Source organism: Meleagris gallopavo, chromosome 5 (assembly GCF_905368555.1).
Source record: "Meleagris gallopavo chromosome 5, MGAL_WU_HG_1.1, whole genome shotgun sequence".
In the NCBI taxonomy this organism is placed as follows: Eukaryota; Metazoa; Chordata; class Aves; order Galliformes; family Phasianidae; genus Meleagris; species Meleagris gallopavo.
In genome coordinates, this window is record NC_139408.1 from 6,036,617 (window position 1) to 6,052,085 (window position 15,469).

Here is a 15,469-nt window from a genome sequence, read left to right on the forward strand (position 1 = left end):
CGATGGAGCCCTTACAGCAACTTCAGCCCAAGGAGCAGGGAGTGTATTTCTGAGGAGGGAGAATGCAACAGACCTGAAAGGGTGATTTTCTGAGAATGTTTGGGGCAGATGTGTGCTGGATGATGTGAAGCTGAGTGTCTTTGCCAGCAGCAGGAAAACTGTGCATATCCCTTTCCAGGATCCTCTGTCAACACCCAGCTGATGAGTTTTTGTCTATGCCTGGGTTCATGGCAATAGGAAGGAGAAGTGCAGAAGCTCCACCACATTGAGGCAAAGTATGGATATTAAACAACAGCTCTAAGCCTGGTACTGGTGTAACCTTAGGTGACTGCCATCTGGCTGAGCTCAGAAGGAGCAGAGCAGAGACAGAATTTAGATCACAGCAAACACTGATTCCTCATGCAGACCAGGGAAACCCAGATGTGAGCTCTGAAGGGCGTGGATAGAAGGCACAGGAACCATAGAATCATGGATTCATTTCGATTGGAAAAAGAGGACATGCAAGAATGCAAACAGCCAAGCAAGTGAAAGGAAGGATTCTCCACCCTTTGTGAAAAGCTATGGATCATTTTATGAATATATGTGTTTATATATGCAATAGAGGATCTTTTTCCCTGCTGGCTACATAGTGCATTGAGGAATCTGATGCTGGGATCAGGGGAAGACAGTGATTTATGTCTATTCACTGAGATTTTGAGAGACACACCTTATCACAGATAGCCATCTTTATGAAAGTGATTAATAATTAAGATTAGAAGGGGAAGTTTTCTTTTGAAACTGTAAGTTCATGGAATGGCAACGAAGGATGCTGGCCTCACCTTAATGGATCCATTCGTGTCACCAGAGAGTTGGAAAACCACTTTAGTGTGGCGTCTTATCTATTGAATGCTACAATAAAGTGGCAAACGAAGGTGCAATACTATCATATTGACTTCTCCCCATGGAGAGGAGCTGTAATTTTTTCTCCCAGTAAGAACTGGCACCAGGAGCATGGCAGGGGGAAACCACTCTGGCGTGATAGAGTTTGTCCTCTTGGGCTTCACCACCATGCAGGAGTTGCTCTTTGTGGTTTTCTTCCTCATCTACATCACCACTCTGGTGGGGAATCTCGGAATGATAGTCCTCATCAGGACTGACCCTCATCTTCACGCACCCATGTACTTCTTCCTCAGCCACCTCTCCTTCCTGGACGTCTGCTATTCCACATCCATAACACCAAAGCTGCTGCTGGGACTCCTCACTGAACAGAAAGTCATTTCTTTTCACGGCTGCCTCACACAGCTCTTCTTCTATTTAGTATTCATCACCACAGAAGCCTTCTTTCTGGCCATCATGGCATATGACCGCTGCATGGCCATCCGCTGGCCTCTACACTACTTGGTTGTCATGTCCCGCAGGGTCTGTATGCAGCTGGTGGTTGGCTCCTACGTGGCCGGCAGCCTGAACGCCTTGGTGCACACCACAGCTCTCCTCCAACTGTCCTTCTGTGGCCCAAATGTGTTGAAACATTTCTACTGTGAAATCCCACCACTCCTACAGCTCTCGTGCTCTGACACCTGGCTCAACCAGGTCTTGATGCTCTCATGTGCTGGCTTCATCATTGCCTCCTTGGTCTTGGCCATCCTTGTCTCCTATACGTTCCTCCTGCTCACCGTCTGCACCATCCACTCTGTGGAGGGCCGGCACAAAGCCTTCTTCACCTGTACCTCCCATCTCACTGCCGTCACCCTCTTCTGCGGCTCTGCAGCTTTCTTGTACCTCCACCCCCTTTCCAGTCGCGCGGAAGAGGAAAGGAAAACAGCCTCCATCTTCTACACGGTGGTGACTCCCATGCTCAACCCCTTCATCTACAGCCTGAGGAACACGGAGGTGAGGAGTGCTCTAAGCAGAGCCGTGAGGAAGGTCCCCTCCTGTAGCCATTGTCAGCAGTCTCCCTTCAACCAAATTCTAACAGGTGTCACACATCACAGCAGATCGCTGGACACCTGATGTAACAGGGGCATTGCACATTCCTGCATGTCCCTTGAGAGGAATGTATTTTGCCTTGGGCTGGACATTTGTGTGTGGATGATGCTTTTCCAAGGACTGAGTCCATTGAAGAATGAATAACTTGTAATTTTGTTTTTTGGTAGGATGAAGGAAAGGAATAGCAGTAGTAGAAACTCTTCCATTGTTGGTGAATCTCTCAAAGGAAGAGATATTATGAGTTCTACACATACCTGCACAGGGAACTTATAATAAATACCAACACCATGCAATAATGATAGATTCTCTATATTAATTAAAATATATATCTCAGGATAAAATGGTGATTTTCACAATTTGATTGAAAATGTTCTAAGTTGTTGACTAAGGCTATGCTTTCTTCAATAAACCTGATGTGTTGTTTTGCTTGTCTTGTCCAACAACAGCCCAAGCAGAGTGTCTTTTCCATCCCAGCTGCAGCTAAATAATAATTTGTGCTTGCAGGTTCATGAAATGAGGCTTGAGTCATCTCAGAGCAGAAGTCACCAATTCTAATTGTAGGCCTTCTTATCTGGGTTAGTCACCACTAGTTCCCCTTCTGGAGACAACCATGTGTGTGGAGGATGTGATTCATCTGACCTATGTCAAACGTCCTTACCATGGAGAAAATATTTTTTCTGGAAAAAATTTACAGCGTTCTCCACTTGCTGCTTGGCAGCCAGGGCCAATGGGCAGACGTGGAGCTGTGGCAAATGTGGAGTTTGTCCAGAGCCATCACCCGCAGGGGCAGTTCTGAAGGGCATCAAGCACAGCTGTGGCTTCCTGTGCTGATGTTCAGGTGCCCTTCACAAATGCATGCCTCGTTTTTTTTTATTTTCCCCATGTGTTTATGACACAAATCACACCTGAAAAGAAGAAGGAGGAACACTCAGCCCTTCAGTTAACATGCTGAATTAGATCATGTTTACTTCTTAGTGCAAGTCTCCTCCTAAAGGAGCTGTCTCCAAAGTTATCTGCTCCCCAGAGAAATCTCCTTCGTGATCAAACCAGGGGGAGGAATCGGCCCCACTTTTGAAGGAAAGCATCATATAAACAACACCATCTCTCGGTCTGGAGTTGATGCCCTTTATGGCTCACAAATTGTTCTTGCCCTTCACATTAACAAGGGGAGACACGGGCTTATTTCTCACTTCACCTGTAGGTGTAGGTGAGAACAAGTCTCAGCTTTATGCCTCCATAAACTGGGAAGGGTCCTGAGCCAACAGGTGAGTTGGGAAGCATCGCCCAGTGTCAGCCAGAGGGCCCCATGGAGAGCTGAGCTGCCAGGAAGGGAGGATTTTGGCAGGAGCCCCTTTGCATGGCAATCGCTCGCCCAAGGTCAGGGTCTCTTGAACACAGCCCAGGAATCCAGAAGCAGCTTTTCTAACCTGAAGGCAGCTGCTAGAACTAAGGAAAAGCCCACAGTCTCAGCTAATTACAATGCCTGTCTTTGTTGTAATTGCATAATGAGCAAAAGGTAGGAGGCTTGGAGAAGCTAAAGCATTGACTATCCAAAGCCGTGCTCATCAGAGATGTTAGAGAGCCAGCAGCAGGCATCAGATGGTCAGAGCTTCACTTGGCAGGCTCCAGGGCAGCAAGCATCTGCAGCACTCCTGGACACATGGCCACATGGCCAATGGTTCTGCTGCATGTGAGGAAAACTGACTGGGAACTGCAGTTTCAAATCCTGGAAAGGAATACAAAGGTCTGTGAAGCCCCATTTTCTCTAAATCCAGACTGAAGAGACTCATGTACCAGTCAGAGAAGGGCTTATGCACTGAATTTTCCAAGAGCAGAACACTCCTTTCCTAGGGTAGAGTTTGACATTGTGTGCAATGGATTCCTCAGTGAGCAATTCCTTCCACCATCTAAATAACTTCTCTTTTGGGAAGACATAGGCTTGGTACTGTGATCATTTTTTTGAACTGCATTCTAAGTAGCTTGCTCTGTGAGTTCACCTTCCATTGCTGGGGCTTCCAGTGGTACTGATCTTTATAACCCTTTCCTTTGCCTTTCTCAATTCAGTATTTTCACAGGAATGTTATCAACACTAGACAGAAAAGGGGAGATGGTGTTAATTTTTACACTACACCTCCCATTTCAAAGACCTTTAGAGTTGTTCCCAACTTCTCCATGGGAAGGAAGGGCAGAAAGGAGAGTTTTCCTCTGACATTCCTAAATGAAAGCCTCTAAAAACGTCTCTCTCTAACTGGTGCTTTTTCTCTTGTGAGACATCTCTTCTTTAAAAAAAAATATACATATTAAAAAAAAAAATTAATTGCTTTGGTTATCTATTTGGATCTAAAAGTGACAAACTTTAAAAAGGAGAACACAAATTCCAGTTTGCCAAGTGACATTACCAAACCAAAATATGACCAGAATAATACAAACATATTGCACCATTTACATTGCTTATTTGTGTTTTGAGACATTTAATTTGTTTTCCTTTGGTTGCAGCCTGCATGCTTTATGTTCCCCGATAAAAAGACAATTCCTTTGATCTTGGACTGTGGGGTAAAAAGGAAACATGCTGGTTTTGTGTTTATCCACATCTCTGCTTTCCAGCTGCAACTGTATTGTGATGATGGCCAAGGGAAATCACAGCCTCATCACTGAATTTGTGCTCTTGGGATTCTCTGAGAAGAGGGACGTCCAGGCTGTCCTCTTTATGGTCTTCTTGCTGATCTATGTGGTCACTCTGCTAGGCAATGCGGGCATGATCACACTGATCAGGCTGGACTCCCGGCTTCACACCCCCATGTACTTCTTCCTGAGCAGCTTGTCCTTCCTTGATATCTGCTATTCTTCCTCAATCACTCCCCGAGTGCTCTCAGACATCCCAGCATCAGAGAAAGTCATTTCCCACTCTGCATGCTTGGCACAGTTTTATTTCTATGCTGTCTTTGCCACCACAGAGTGCTACCTTTTGGCCGCAATGGCGTATGACCGCTATGTGGCCATCTGCAGCCCTCTGCTCTATGTCTTCTCCATGTCCAGCAGAGTTTGTGCCCTGCTGGTTGCTGGCTCCTACCTTGTTGGGGTTGTGAATGCCACCATTCACACAGGGTTTGCACTGCAGCTGTCCTTCTGTGGTTCATCACATCTCATCAATCACTTCTACTGTGACGGTCCCCCGCTCTACGCCATCTCGTGCACAGACCCCATCATCAATGAAATTGTGATGTTTCTTGTGGTTGGCTTCAACATGCTCATCACCAGCGTGACCATCCTTATCTCCTACATCTACATCCTGCTCACTGTCCTCAGGATGCACACAGCTGCAGGCAAACGCAAAGCCTTCTCCACGTGTGCGTCCCACCTGGCCGCTGTCACCCTCTTCTATGTGTCTGCTGCTTCCATGTACTCACAGCCCAGCTCCAGGCACTCCCAGGACCTGGACAAGGTGGCCTCTGTGTTTTACACCATGGTGACCCCCATGCTGAACCCCTTCATCTACAGCCTGAGGAACCAGGAGGTAAAGGACGCTCTAGGGAAAGTGTTGGAGAGAAAGCGTGTCCTTGACAAACAGGTGTCCTGACTGATTTGGGGGAATGGAGATGTCTTCTCAGAAATATTTATACCCCTGCATTTCTGCTGTGCTGCATCATGAAAAGAAGGAACACTCTCCAGTGATCTATGAATGAGTGAGGGGAGAAAAGAATGGAAAATCATGACTGTGTTCCTCAATGTTTGGTTGTAGGCTGCTCTTAGATCAGGCCTTTTCATGACTTGACTCGATCATCATTGCTGCAGTTACTTTTCTGTGCATTTATAGTCTGACATGTGTAATTTCAGGAACTGAAGCCCTTTTGATCCTGAGTGATGGGAATGAGGCACACACAGTTTACCTGATGTCTTGTGATGCAGGAGCAACTTGGATTCTGTTGATGAGTTAGGCAATGCGATTCCAAAAACATTCTCCAAATCCCCATTTCTTCCCTTCTGTCAGCCTTGCCAGGGAAATAAACACTAGGCTTTGTAACAACAATTTCGTGCAAGAATTAATTTTACCTGGACTGTTACCTGTGTGCCTTCTTCCCACCCAAGTACTTGGAGCTTGTTTTTGTTGTATGAATACAAACTGCTTTATCTCAGTGTTGTAGAATCATGTGGTTTTTCCTCTAAAAGAAGTCATATGATATGTGTCATGTGACCAACAAGCTTTGGAAGTTCTAATTCAGCTGACTCAAGCAGTAGGACAGAAGAGTGTCTTGAATAGGATGAAACGTTGAGTGGGAAAACAAAGAAGTGACCCAAGCAGACCCAAGAGCAGAGTGGGAGCAAAACACCTTGACCTGGAGTTTGAGATCCAACCAGAGGGGTGGGGTGTCAGTGCTTTAATCAGGAGAACCTGAAATAGCATCCAACTCCTGTCAGCCATGCCCAAGTGATTGCCCTGAGCATTTCACGTAGCAATACAGTGACCCTCTTTGTCTTTGGACCAACTCTGACTAAGAAAGAGGCTGTAGAGGAGCTCCTTGCTGCTAACAAGGAAGAAAGTTTCTTGTTAGTCCCCACTAATGAGTCTCTCAGGGCTTGTTAGGAAAGATCAGTTCAGTTGACTGCTGAGAAGCTCTCAGGATGAGGACACTTTCTTGGTAAGCCCCAGAAGGGCTTGTTAAGCCAATGACTCCTTGAAGGGTGGTTGGTCTCCAAAGAACACTTTCTGCCCTGAGAAGGGGAGCGTCATCACTTGTGATGGAAATAGCCTTAACCAGCTGGATGACAAGAGCCTGGAGCCCAGGCCTGCTGGAAGAGCTTTCTGTCAGTCAAGCTAACACGCTTTGGTTGGATTCCACTAATCAGACAACTTGTTCCTGTCTCTTTTTGATCCATGGAACAAAATAAAACACCTGAACAAAGTACTTATTTCCAAACCCTCTTCAATATGTTGAAAAACTGGAGTTGGTTCTGATCAGAAAAGCATAGGCCAAGCTGTCACTGCAACCTTGCTCTCCAAACTCTGCTGGGCATGGCAGTGGAGTTGCAGAACCACTCTCGGAGGGAGGGAGCTGGGAGTGCTCCTCATACTTCTTCTCACCTTTGGACCTTTTCAAGGATACTTCAGGCCTCAAATTTATTGGTGTTCATTGCCTTAGCACAGATGTTCCTGTGTATTTTGTAGACTGTGAGGCAAACTGAAGCACACTGCACGCACCCTCCACACTTGGCTGGGATTCATAACTGTGTATTCTCCCATTTGGAATATGGGATTGGAGAATGTGTGCGGGATTGGGCTCACCTACTTCTTGAAATTGAAAACTTGTTGTCCAAATAAGAGCAAATCAATACACCTCTAACATATGAAGCATTTCAGGATCTGAAGAGCTTATGCTCCTTTGTTGTATCCTCCTGTAGAGGCTGTGAAAAGCAACAAGTACAAACATTAACAGAAAAGATAGGTGCTCTTCTTGTAGACATATCTTTGGGGATGTGCAATCACCCATTTTCCTCTTTTAAGAAGTATGTTGTCTATTTCCCAGCCTCCTCAGTTCATCCCCTCATCCTTCACTTCCCAGTTCCTCAGGCTGCAGTTGAAGGGGTTCAGCAGGGACATTAACACCGTGCAAAGCACACAGACACCAGAACGCCTCTCATATGACTCACGTTTATTGAAAAATATAGAGTGTCTAATCACACCCCATGGCCAATACATTCTATATGGAGTAAAGGGTGCTAAAATTCTTTTCCTGGAGTCGTCTTTCTCTGGCTGTTCTCAGTTTAGTTATGTGAAAGATCCAAATCTCTGAAACTGGTGAGTATTGCATTCTGCCCCATCTCTGAGTGCCTGCCTGTGCTCATCTCCCAGCATTGCATCTTACTTGGCTTCTCTGGGTTGTCATTCAAGGAGGGTAATCCCAAAGTCCCCAAAGCCCACACTTCCTTTGTGATGGACGTCCTCCTCTTTTAATAATTAAATCCCCACTTGGAGCAGTGCTGCTAAGTGGGTTCCAGAGTTCTGCATTGGGCTGTCCTCCATGCTGACCTCTCAGAGGTACACTCAGAGAAACATGACAAAGAGATACCCCAACAGAACTAACAAGCGTGCATGAGATGTAACATATGAGTTAGGTGACAATGAGCTCTTGTTATCAAATAATGACAACTTCCGACTGAACTTCTCTTAAGCATTCCACATGGCAGTGCTCAGGCTTCCCTGATGGTGGTCTGCTTCTGTCTACCAGAAGACAAAAACAATCCTTTCTAAAGAGTAGTCATATCCCTTTACGTTGGCTGGAATTTGTCAATAAGAGATGAGGGAATAAAGAGATGCTTTTCTTCTTTGATTCCAACCTGCAGCTAGTCACTTCAGCTTTGCCCTGTAACCCTGAAAACGACCAGGACAACTCTGTTGTGAGTCTCTCCCACCATTGGCTGCATCCCACCTTCTCTAGGACAGACCCCTCGATGCTCCAGCATCTTCCCTTTCCTCCAGGAAAAGTTCTTATTTCCAAACCCTCTTCAATATGTTGAAAAACTGGAGTTGGTTCTGATCAGAAAAGCATAGGTCAAACAATCAGCACAGCCTGGAAGCTGGGAGGTCAAGGCCTTTGACGTAGTCTCCCCACCACATCTTTATCTCTAAATTGGAGAGATATGGATTTAAAGGGTGAACTATTCAGTGGATAATGAATTGCTTGAAAGGATGCAGCCAGTGGGTAGCAGTAAATGGCTCCATGTCCAGGTGGAGCCTGGTAATGAGCAGTGTCCCCCAGGGGTCTTTCTTGGGTCTGGTAATCTTTCACATCTTGATCAGTTACATAGATTATGACATCGAGTGCACTCCCAGCAAGGTTGTGGCTGACACAAAGCTGAGTGTTGCAGTTGATACTGCAGAAGGAAGGGATGTCATCCAGCAAGATTTTGATAAATCTAAAGCTGGGCCTTGTGAACCTCATGAGGTTCGACAAAGCAAAGTGTAAGCTTGGATCAAGGCATTTTTGCAAAGACTTCATGCAGATCATCTGCATAGCAGTAGTTTGCACCAAGAGACTGTTCAAGCTGGAGAAGAGAAAGCTCCGAGGTGATCTGATAGTGGCCTTTCAAATATAAAGGGAAGATACAAGAAAGAAGAGGACCTACTCTTTAGCAGGGTCTGTTATGAGAGAACAAGGGGGAATGGTTTCAAGCTTAAAGAGGGTAGAATTAGTTAGCTATAAGGAAAAAGTCTTTTATGGTGAGAGTGGTGAGGCACAGGAACAGATTTCCCAGAGATGTGATGGATGTCCTGTCCATGGAGACAGGTCCAAGGATAGGCTCGGTCAGGCTCTGGGCAACCTGATCAAGCTGTCCCATTCATTGCAGGGGAGTTGGACTAGCTGACCTTTAAAAGTTCCTTCTAACTCTGATTCTATGATTCTATCCTTGCTCTGAACTTTTTTACAAGGTATAGCAACATTCTGAGCAATGACAAGTTCTTTGCCATGTTTTACTCCATTGTAGTGCCTGAGCTATATCCATTGATCTACAGCTTCAGGAACAGGAACATGAAGAATTCCATGAAGGACTTTGCCAGGTGGAAGTGGCTCTGGCATGGTATCTAACCCAACTTGTATGATGACAGAGGTCTCCATGAACTCACATGTTGCCAAGACTTTTTCTTTCCTCATCTTATTCTTTTGACTTCCAATATTTGGCTTGGAAACATTTGCATAGAATTGGTTGCCCAGAGAGGTTGTGGGGTCTGTTCCATGGAGATCTGCAAAGGCCACCAGGACATGGTCCTGGGTACCCCCTGCTCTGGTTGGCCTGGAAAGATCAAGATTTTGACCAGAGCGACTGAGAATGGCCTATAACCTGAAATCTTCTGGGGAGTCTTGCTCTACTTCTACTCAAGCTTGTACTTGTCAGCAGAGATTGTGGACAGCCTAATTTACTTTCCATATTTTATTGCATTTAGCTTTTTTATTTCCTCCTAGCTTTTTCAGATAGACATTAGTCCTATGCTTCCCCACAGCCCTGTTCAACAGCATCCCTCAACTTATAGCTTAAATCATAGAATCCGTAAAGGTTGGAAAAGACTTCTAAGGTCATCTAGCCCAATCATCAGTCCACACCACCATGCCAGCTAATCATGTCCCTCAGTGTCACATTTCCATGTTTCTTGAACACTGCAGGATCACTGACTCCACCACTTTCCTGAGCAGCCTGTGAGCACTCTTTTGGAGAAAATTTCTTTCCTAACATTACTTTATGATCTCCTTTATTGTCAGGACCTTCATTCCCTACCCTATAGGGGTAATGAATAGTTTTTCTTTGCCACAAATACTGAGATGACTCATTCCCCCATTAGGAGTTCTGTAGAACTCATTGGAATGTTGTGCCACTGCTTTATGCAAGCAAACAAATGGGAGGGAAGGGGCACAATTAGTGTGCTGAGTCTGTGTTTCATTGCTGCTTGACAAAATCTACCTTGACTGATTCTCAGAAACTACTGGAATCACAAAGTCCTTATTCAAAATAAATATTCATTGTCACAGACACCCAAATCTCACATATGTAAAGACACTGAGGGTGCATATTTGTTTTACATCTATCTAATGTAATGTGTTGCCAAATTCAAAGTTGCACGCGTTTCAAAATTTCCTTTCATTTTGAGATGCAGACCTAAGCACAGTCACATCTAGAGGTGACTACGGTGGGTTTCACTGTTTCCTGAGTTCCTGCAGTTCTCAACTGGATTAGTCTGTTTAGAATTAAAGTGCAGTATTTCAAATCTTAAAGCCTCAAAGCCTTACCACCCTGTTATACCTTACAAATACAGAAAGAAAAGAATGCATCACTGTGTAACCCACAGTCTTCTTTCCTCCCACCACTGCATTACTGTGAGATTGGGAAAGAAAACAATAGCCTTTTGGAAAGGTAAAATCAAATTTAAACTTTATTATAAGCTCTTTCTCTGTGCAACTTGTTCATTGAAGTTTCAGACCCTTCCTCCCCATCAGAATGAAGACAAAGATGGGGAAATCTCTTTGCACATCTCCTGAAAGCCTCCTGCGCCTCCTTCTGTGATCCTCAGGCAGTAGATGAGGGGGTTCAGCAGAGGGATCACACACCATCCCTGTGTAAAACACAGGGACCACCTTGTTCAGGCTCTTGTGGCTGGAGCTGGGCAGCAGATGCATGAAGAAGCCTGTTGTGTAGAACAAGGAGAAGACTGGCAGTGGGAGGCATATGGGTTGAAGGCTCTGAACCTGCTCTCTGTGGAGTGTATCCTCAGAATACTGGGAGAGGACATACAGGCATGAGACCACCATGATTCCACTAGTGCTAATCCTGTTTATGCTAACAAAAGCAAAGATAACCCTTCCCCTGATGAGTTTATGAGAGTCTGAAAGCTTTATCAAGAGGCTGAGATCACAGAAGAAATGGTTAGTTATGTTGGACTTCCCAAAAGATCTCCAAAATGTGCAACTGGTGTATAACACTATGTAAAGAGGACATAGGCCATTGAGATCAGCTGGACACAGGCCTCCTTTGGCAGCAGGATCACACTGTACAGTGGGCTACAGATAGCAATGTAGTGGTCATATGCCACAATAGACATAAGGCAGCACTCAGCAATCCCAAAGAACGTTAAGCTCTAAAGTTATGCTGCTCAGTCAGAAGAAATGTCTTTTTTCCCTGAGGCCAAGGGCCCAGCATGTCGGGGTGTGATGGCTGTGGACTAACTAAAGTCCACAAGGGAAAAGTTGCTGAGGAAGAAGTACAGGGGATGTGCAAGCTCTGGTTGGTCCCAACCCGAGCCAATCTTCCCAGGAGCATTAGCATATATATCAGCAGAAACACCTCAAAGAGAGGGAGCTGCATGCCCAGGCTCTCATCCCCGGAGGATGAAATTGTGGACTATAAACTTTAATATCATGAACATTTCCTTCCCTAAGTTGGTTTTGCAGACTCCAAAATGTACCAATTTCAACTCAGTTCTAAGGCATCTCCTCCTGGGAAGGAGCCTCCAGGTTTCTAACAGTCTCACTGTGGTCTCAGAAAAGAATGAACTACAACTCTCAGAAGACATCAAGCTATAGATGAGTGGGTTGATTATGGGGGTGACCATAGTGTAGAAGACAGAGGCTACATTTTCCAGTCTTCTGTACATAGGTACATGAAGAAAATCATCTCATAGAACAAGGAAAGAGCCCTCAAATAGGAGGCACAGGTGTGGAAGGCTTTGGATCTACTCCATGAGGAGTGCATCCTCAGCATGGTGCAGAGGACAGAGATGCAGGAGAGCAAGATAACCATGGCTGTGCCCAACGTGTGTTTGATTACAAAGACAAAGATGACCATCTCACTGCTTCAGGTGTCAGAACACACAGGTTTCAGAACATTTGTCGCAAGAGGATGAATTTGGTCCGTGTGTGATTTTGTCCCATGATCAGGTGTTACCTTTTCTAGCAAAAGGAAGAATAACATAAAAATGATTTTTTTTAAAAATGAATTTTGGACCATATTTCAAAGCAATCGATCATCTACTCAACTATTGGTTTGTTGTTTTTTTTTCCCCTCCATATTCTGTTATATTTTCTAAACCCTAGCTGTGTATATATATTTATATATATTTTTTTCTTTTGAGGTGTTCAAAAATGAACAAGGAGAGTTGAACAAATACAAACGTCAGTTCTTATTTTTGTGGTTCGATACTTAAAATTCTGGATTTTATTTTCCTAGCACTTGCATTTTTAAGCAAACAATCAGGTCTTTATTAACTCTCATTTGGAAAGAAATTGTGAATTCCCACAGATCACAGATGAGTTGGAAAGGAACAACTCTCACATGATGGAACAGATGTCTGTAGATGGTATGATATATACTGCAAAGGATTCCAGGAAGGTTCTAAGTTAGCAAATCTCAAAATGGAAAATATGATTCAGCTTTAAAGAGGAAGCCTCAAGTCATCGTGTACTTCTAGAGCTTTTACTTGATAGTGTTCAGCTGATCATGTGATTTGTTTTATAGGATGGTTCAGAGCAGCCTCATAGATGTGCAAATAGACCTAAAGCAAGGAAAAGTCACAGATTACTGACTATAATGCTATTCAGACATTCTCCTTTGGCTTTTAATTATTATTCTGGTCTTAAAATTGTATTTATCAATTTATTATATATTACTAATAGTGGGCAGATTCATGTTGGTAGATTCATAATGCGCATCTTTAAGAGCTCTGGTACAACAAAGCATCTTAAATATACTACTATTAAGATAAGACACTTTCTCCAAAACTGAATAAATTTTAAAATGTACTGATTCCAAAGGCTGTTTTGTTACTGACTTACAGTCCTATTCTGCTGACAACTGGAAATGTTGTTTTTCTTTAAAAGAAGACACTACCTTGTTTAATACTTGCATAAATAGATTCATCTTATTATCATTGCCAAACTGAAAGAAAAATAATTTGTGTAAGTCACTGCTTCCTCTTACTGTAAAGAAAACCCACTTTCATACAGCTGAAGGAGCCTGTAAAAAAGATGTAAAATGACATGAGCAAGGAAGCCTGTTGCCTAAATGCAGGAAGGATTTTGTTTTGCCATGGTGCTCAGCCTAGGAATGCATTCCTCCTTTGAAGAACTTTGTCCCATAGTATGTCCTCCAATTACTAATTTGATGTTATAAATATTGTCTTCAGGATGTTGACAGTGTCTTTTTTCTGAATTTGGTTGAATGTTCCTATGACTTTCAAGGCTGAATTGTTTTCTTCTTTGCCATCACAGGCATATTTTCCAAAGCTTCAGTATGGTAATTACCATGTAAAATTGCAGTGTAAGTACTCTAAATATCATGACAGATAGTCATGCCTAGGCAAGTTCAAACTGATGTAGTGTTAATACATAAACTTAAGTAATAATACAGACAGAAAGGTGTAAAGAGGAAAGTAGAAGCCCTGCTTTCCCAAATTAACAAAGATGTCAGTCTTCATAGCCCATGTTAGATTCATTTGCCATGTAGATGTTCCAATTAGGTAGATACCTATAATGATTTATCACATAAACTGCACACAAATACACAGCTTTACACATACATCAGTGCTGGTTCCCTATTGCTGATTCGGAGAACTTTGGTGAATCTTTACAGCTGGGGTCTTTCCATAATTACGAGGTGTTGAGATGCTGCCTTTGAGAGAGGATGTTTCTCAATAACATCATTTGCTGATCTTGGTACGCTCCTGCTCCCAGAAGACAGCCCATCTCAAGAGTTAAGGAATTAATAGCTCCTCATCTCTGTCTCTCTTGAAATCACTAAGGGAAGCATAGAAAAAGCAATAGAGATTGACCTGCGGTGGTATGCCCAATGAGGCTGTTGGCAGCTTATCCCAACTGTCTAAGCTGGAAAGTAATAAATGGTGAAGACAAGAAATAGCCTCTGGGAGGGACATTCATGTGTGGACATCCAACACCCATGTGGAATCAAGAAAGAAAAGAAAATAAAGAATAAAGATTAAGAATAAATTTGCTTCTCTGAAGTTCTGATTTATACAGCAAGCTGGATAGTGGAAAAATGTTTGGTTTTTTTTTCAGTCAATGACTGTGAATTATAGAGAGATCAGGTTAGGGGCAATGTCAAAGGAAAATAGCAGTAAGTGACAGCAGCAAAACTTGCCACTGTATGAAAACATCCTTGCCAAGTGCTATGAGGTACACTGGGACAAACACACTTGTACAGAAGAAATCTTTAGTGTGGAGTAGGAATATTGTCAAAGTAAATGTTAATGAATATAGGCTTTCCTTTCCTTAATCTGTGAGAACTGAAGATAGAAGGAAACAATGCATGTGGTGAAGTCCAGAATGATGTCAAAGGGAAAGCTTGCTTTTTGACCTTTATTTTGATCTCATATTCGGCCCCTCTCTAACTGCTTGGATATTGCTTATTAGCATGGTCAATTAGATGTCAAATAAGTTGTATTCCAGACCTGACATGGAACCCATGAAGTTCAGATGAACATCAGTGCTGAAAAAAACTTTCACAGCAGCTGTAAACAACTGGAGAAGTCAGGGCAGGTGTTCCCTGACACACTCGGTATGAGGCTGATGTGCTGAGAAAATGCCCAAGAACGTCTACTCTAGCTAGGAATGCAATGGGCTTTACAAGTCTTTATGGTCCTTTCCATGGGACAAAGCCATGAACTTAATTGTAATGATCTCCTTTGCATTGTAGATAATGCTTCTTCAGGTTGGAGCAGTCAGCCTGGAAAAATCATGGTGTGTCTGAAATAGTCCTGGACACTCACATTTATTGAACCACAACCTTCATCCCTGCTGGCTGTGAAAAGTACAGAGGCAGTTGTCTCATCAGATTGCATAACAATTTTCTCAGCTGACAGATGAAATCACAGCTATGGAAGTCAGGGATCCAAACATGAACTTCTAGTTATATAGTGGCCATATCCATGTGTCAACGGTTTAGGGGCTGGTTCGGCCCGGTTCCGTGACTAGAAGGGCGGAGGGATCCGCGGATCCGCGCCCCCAGA

At 43.7% G+C, this 15,469-nt stretch overlaps 2 protein-coding genes across 2 annotated transcripts; both read left to right on the plus strand.

Moving 5' to 3' along the window:
- The first annotated feature begins 990 nt into the window (after positions 1 to 990).
- Positions 991 to 1,989, plus strand: LOC146544220 (olfactory receptor 5AR1-like). The gene has a single exon (XM_085223823.1). The coding sequence runs from the start codon at positions 991 to 993 to the stop codon at positions 1,987 to 1,989; it is 999 nt and encodes a 332-aa protein (XP_085079949.1).
- A 2,542-nt stretch (positions 1,990 to 4,531) lies between these two features.
- On the plus strand, positions 4,532 to 5,542 carry LOC109367974 (olfactory receptor 5B21-like). The gene has a single exon (XM_019616047.2). The coding sequence runs from the start codon at positions 4,532 to 4,534 to the stop codon at positions 5,540 to 5,542; it is 1,011 nt and encodes a 336-aa protein (XP_019471592.2).
- The last annotated feature ends 9,927 nt before the right edge of the window (positions 5,543 to 15,469 follow it).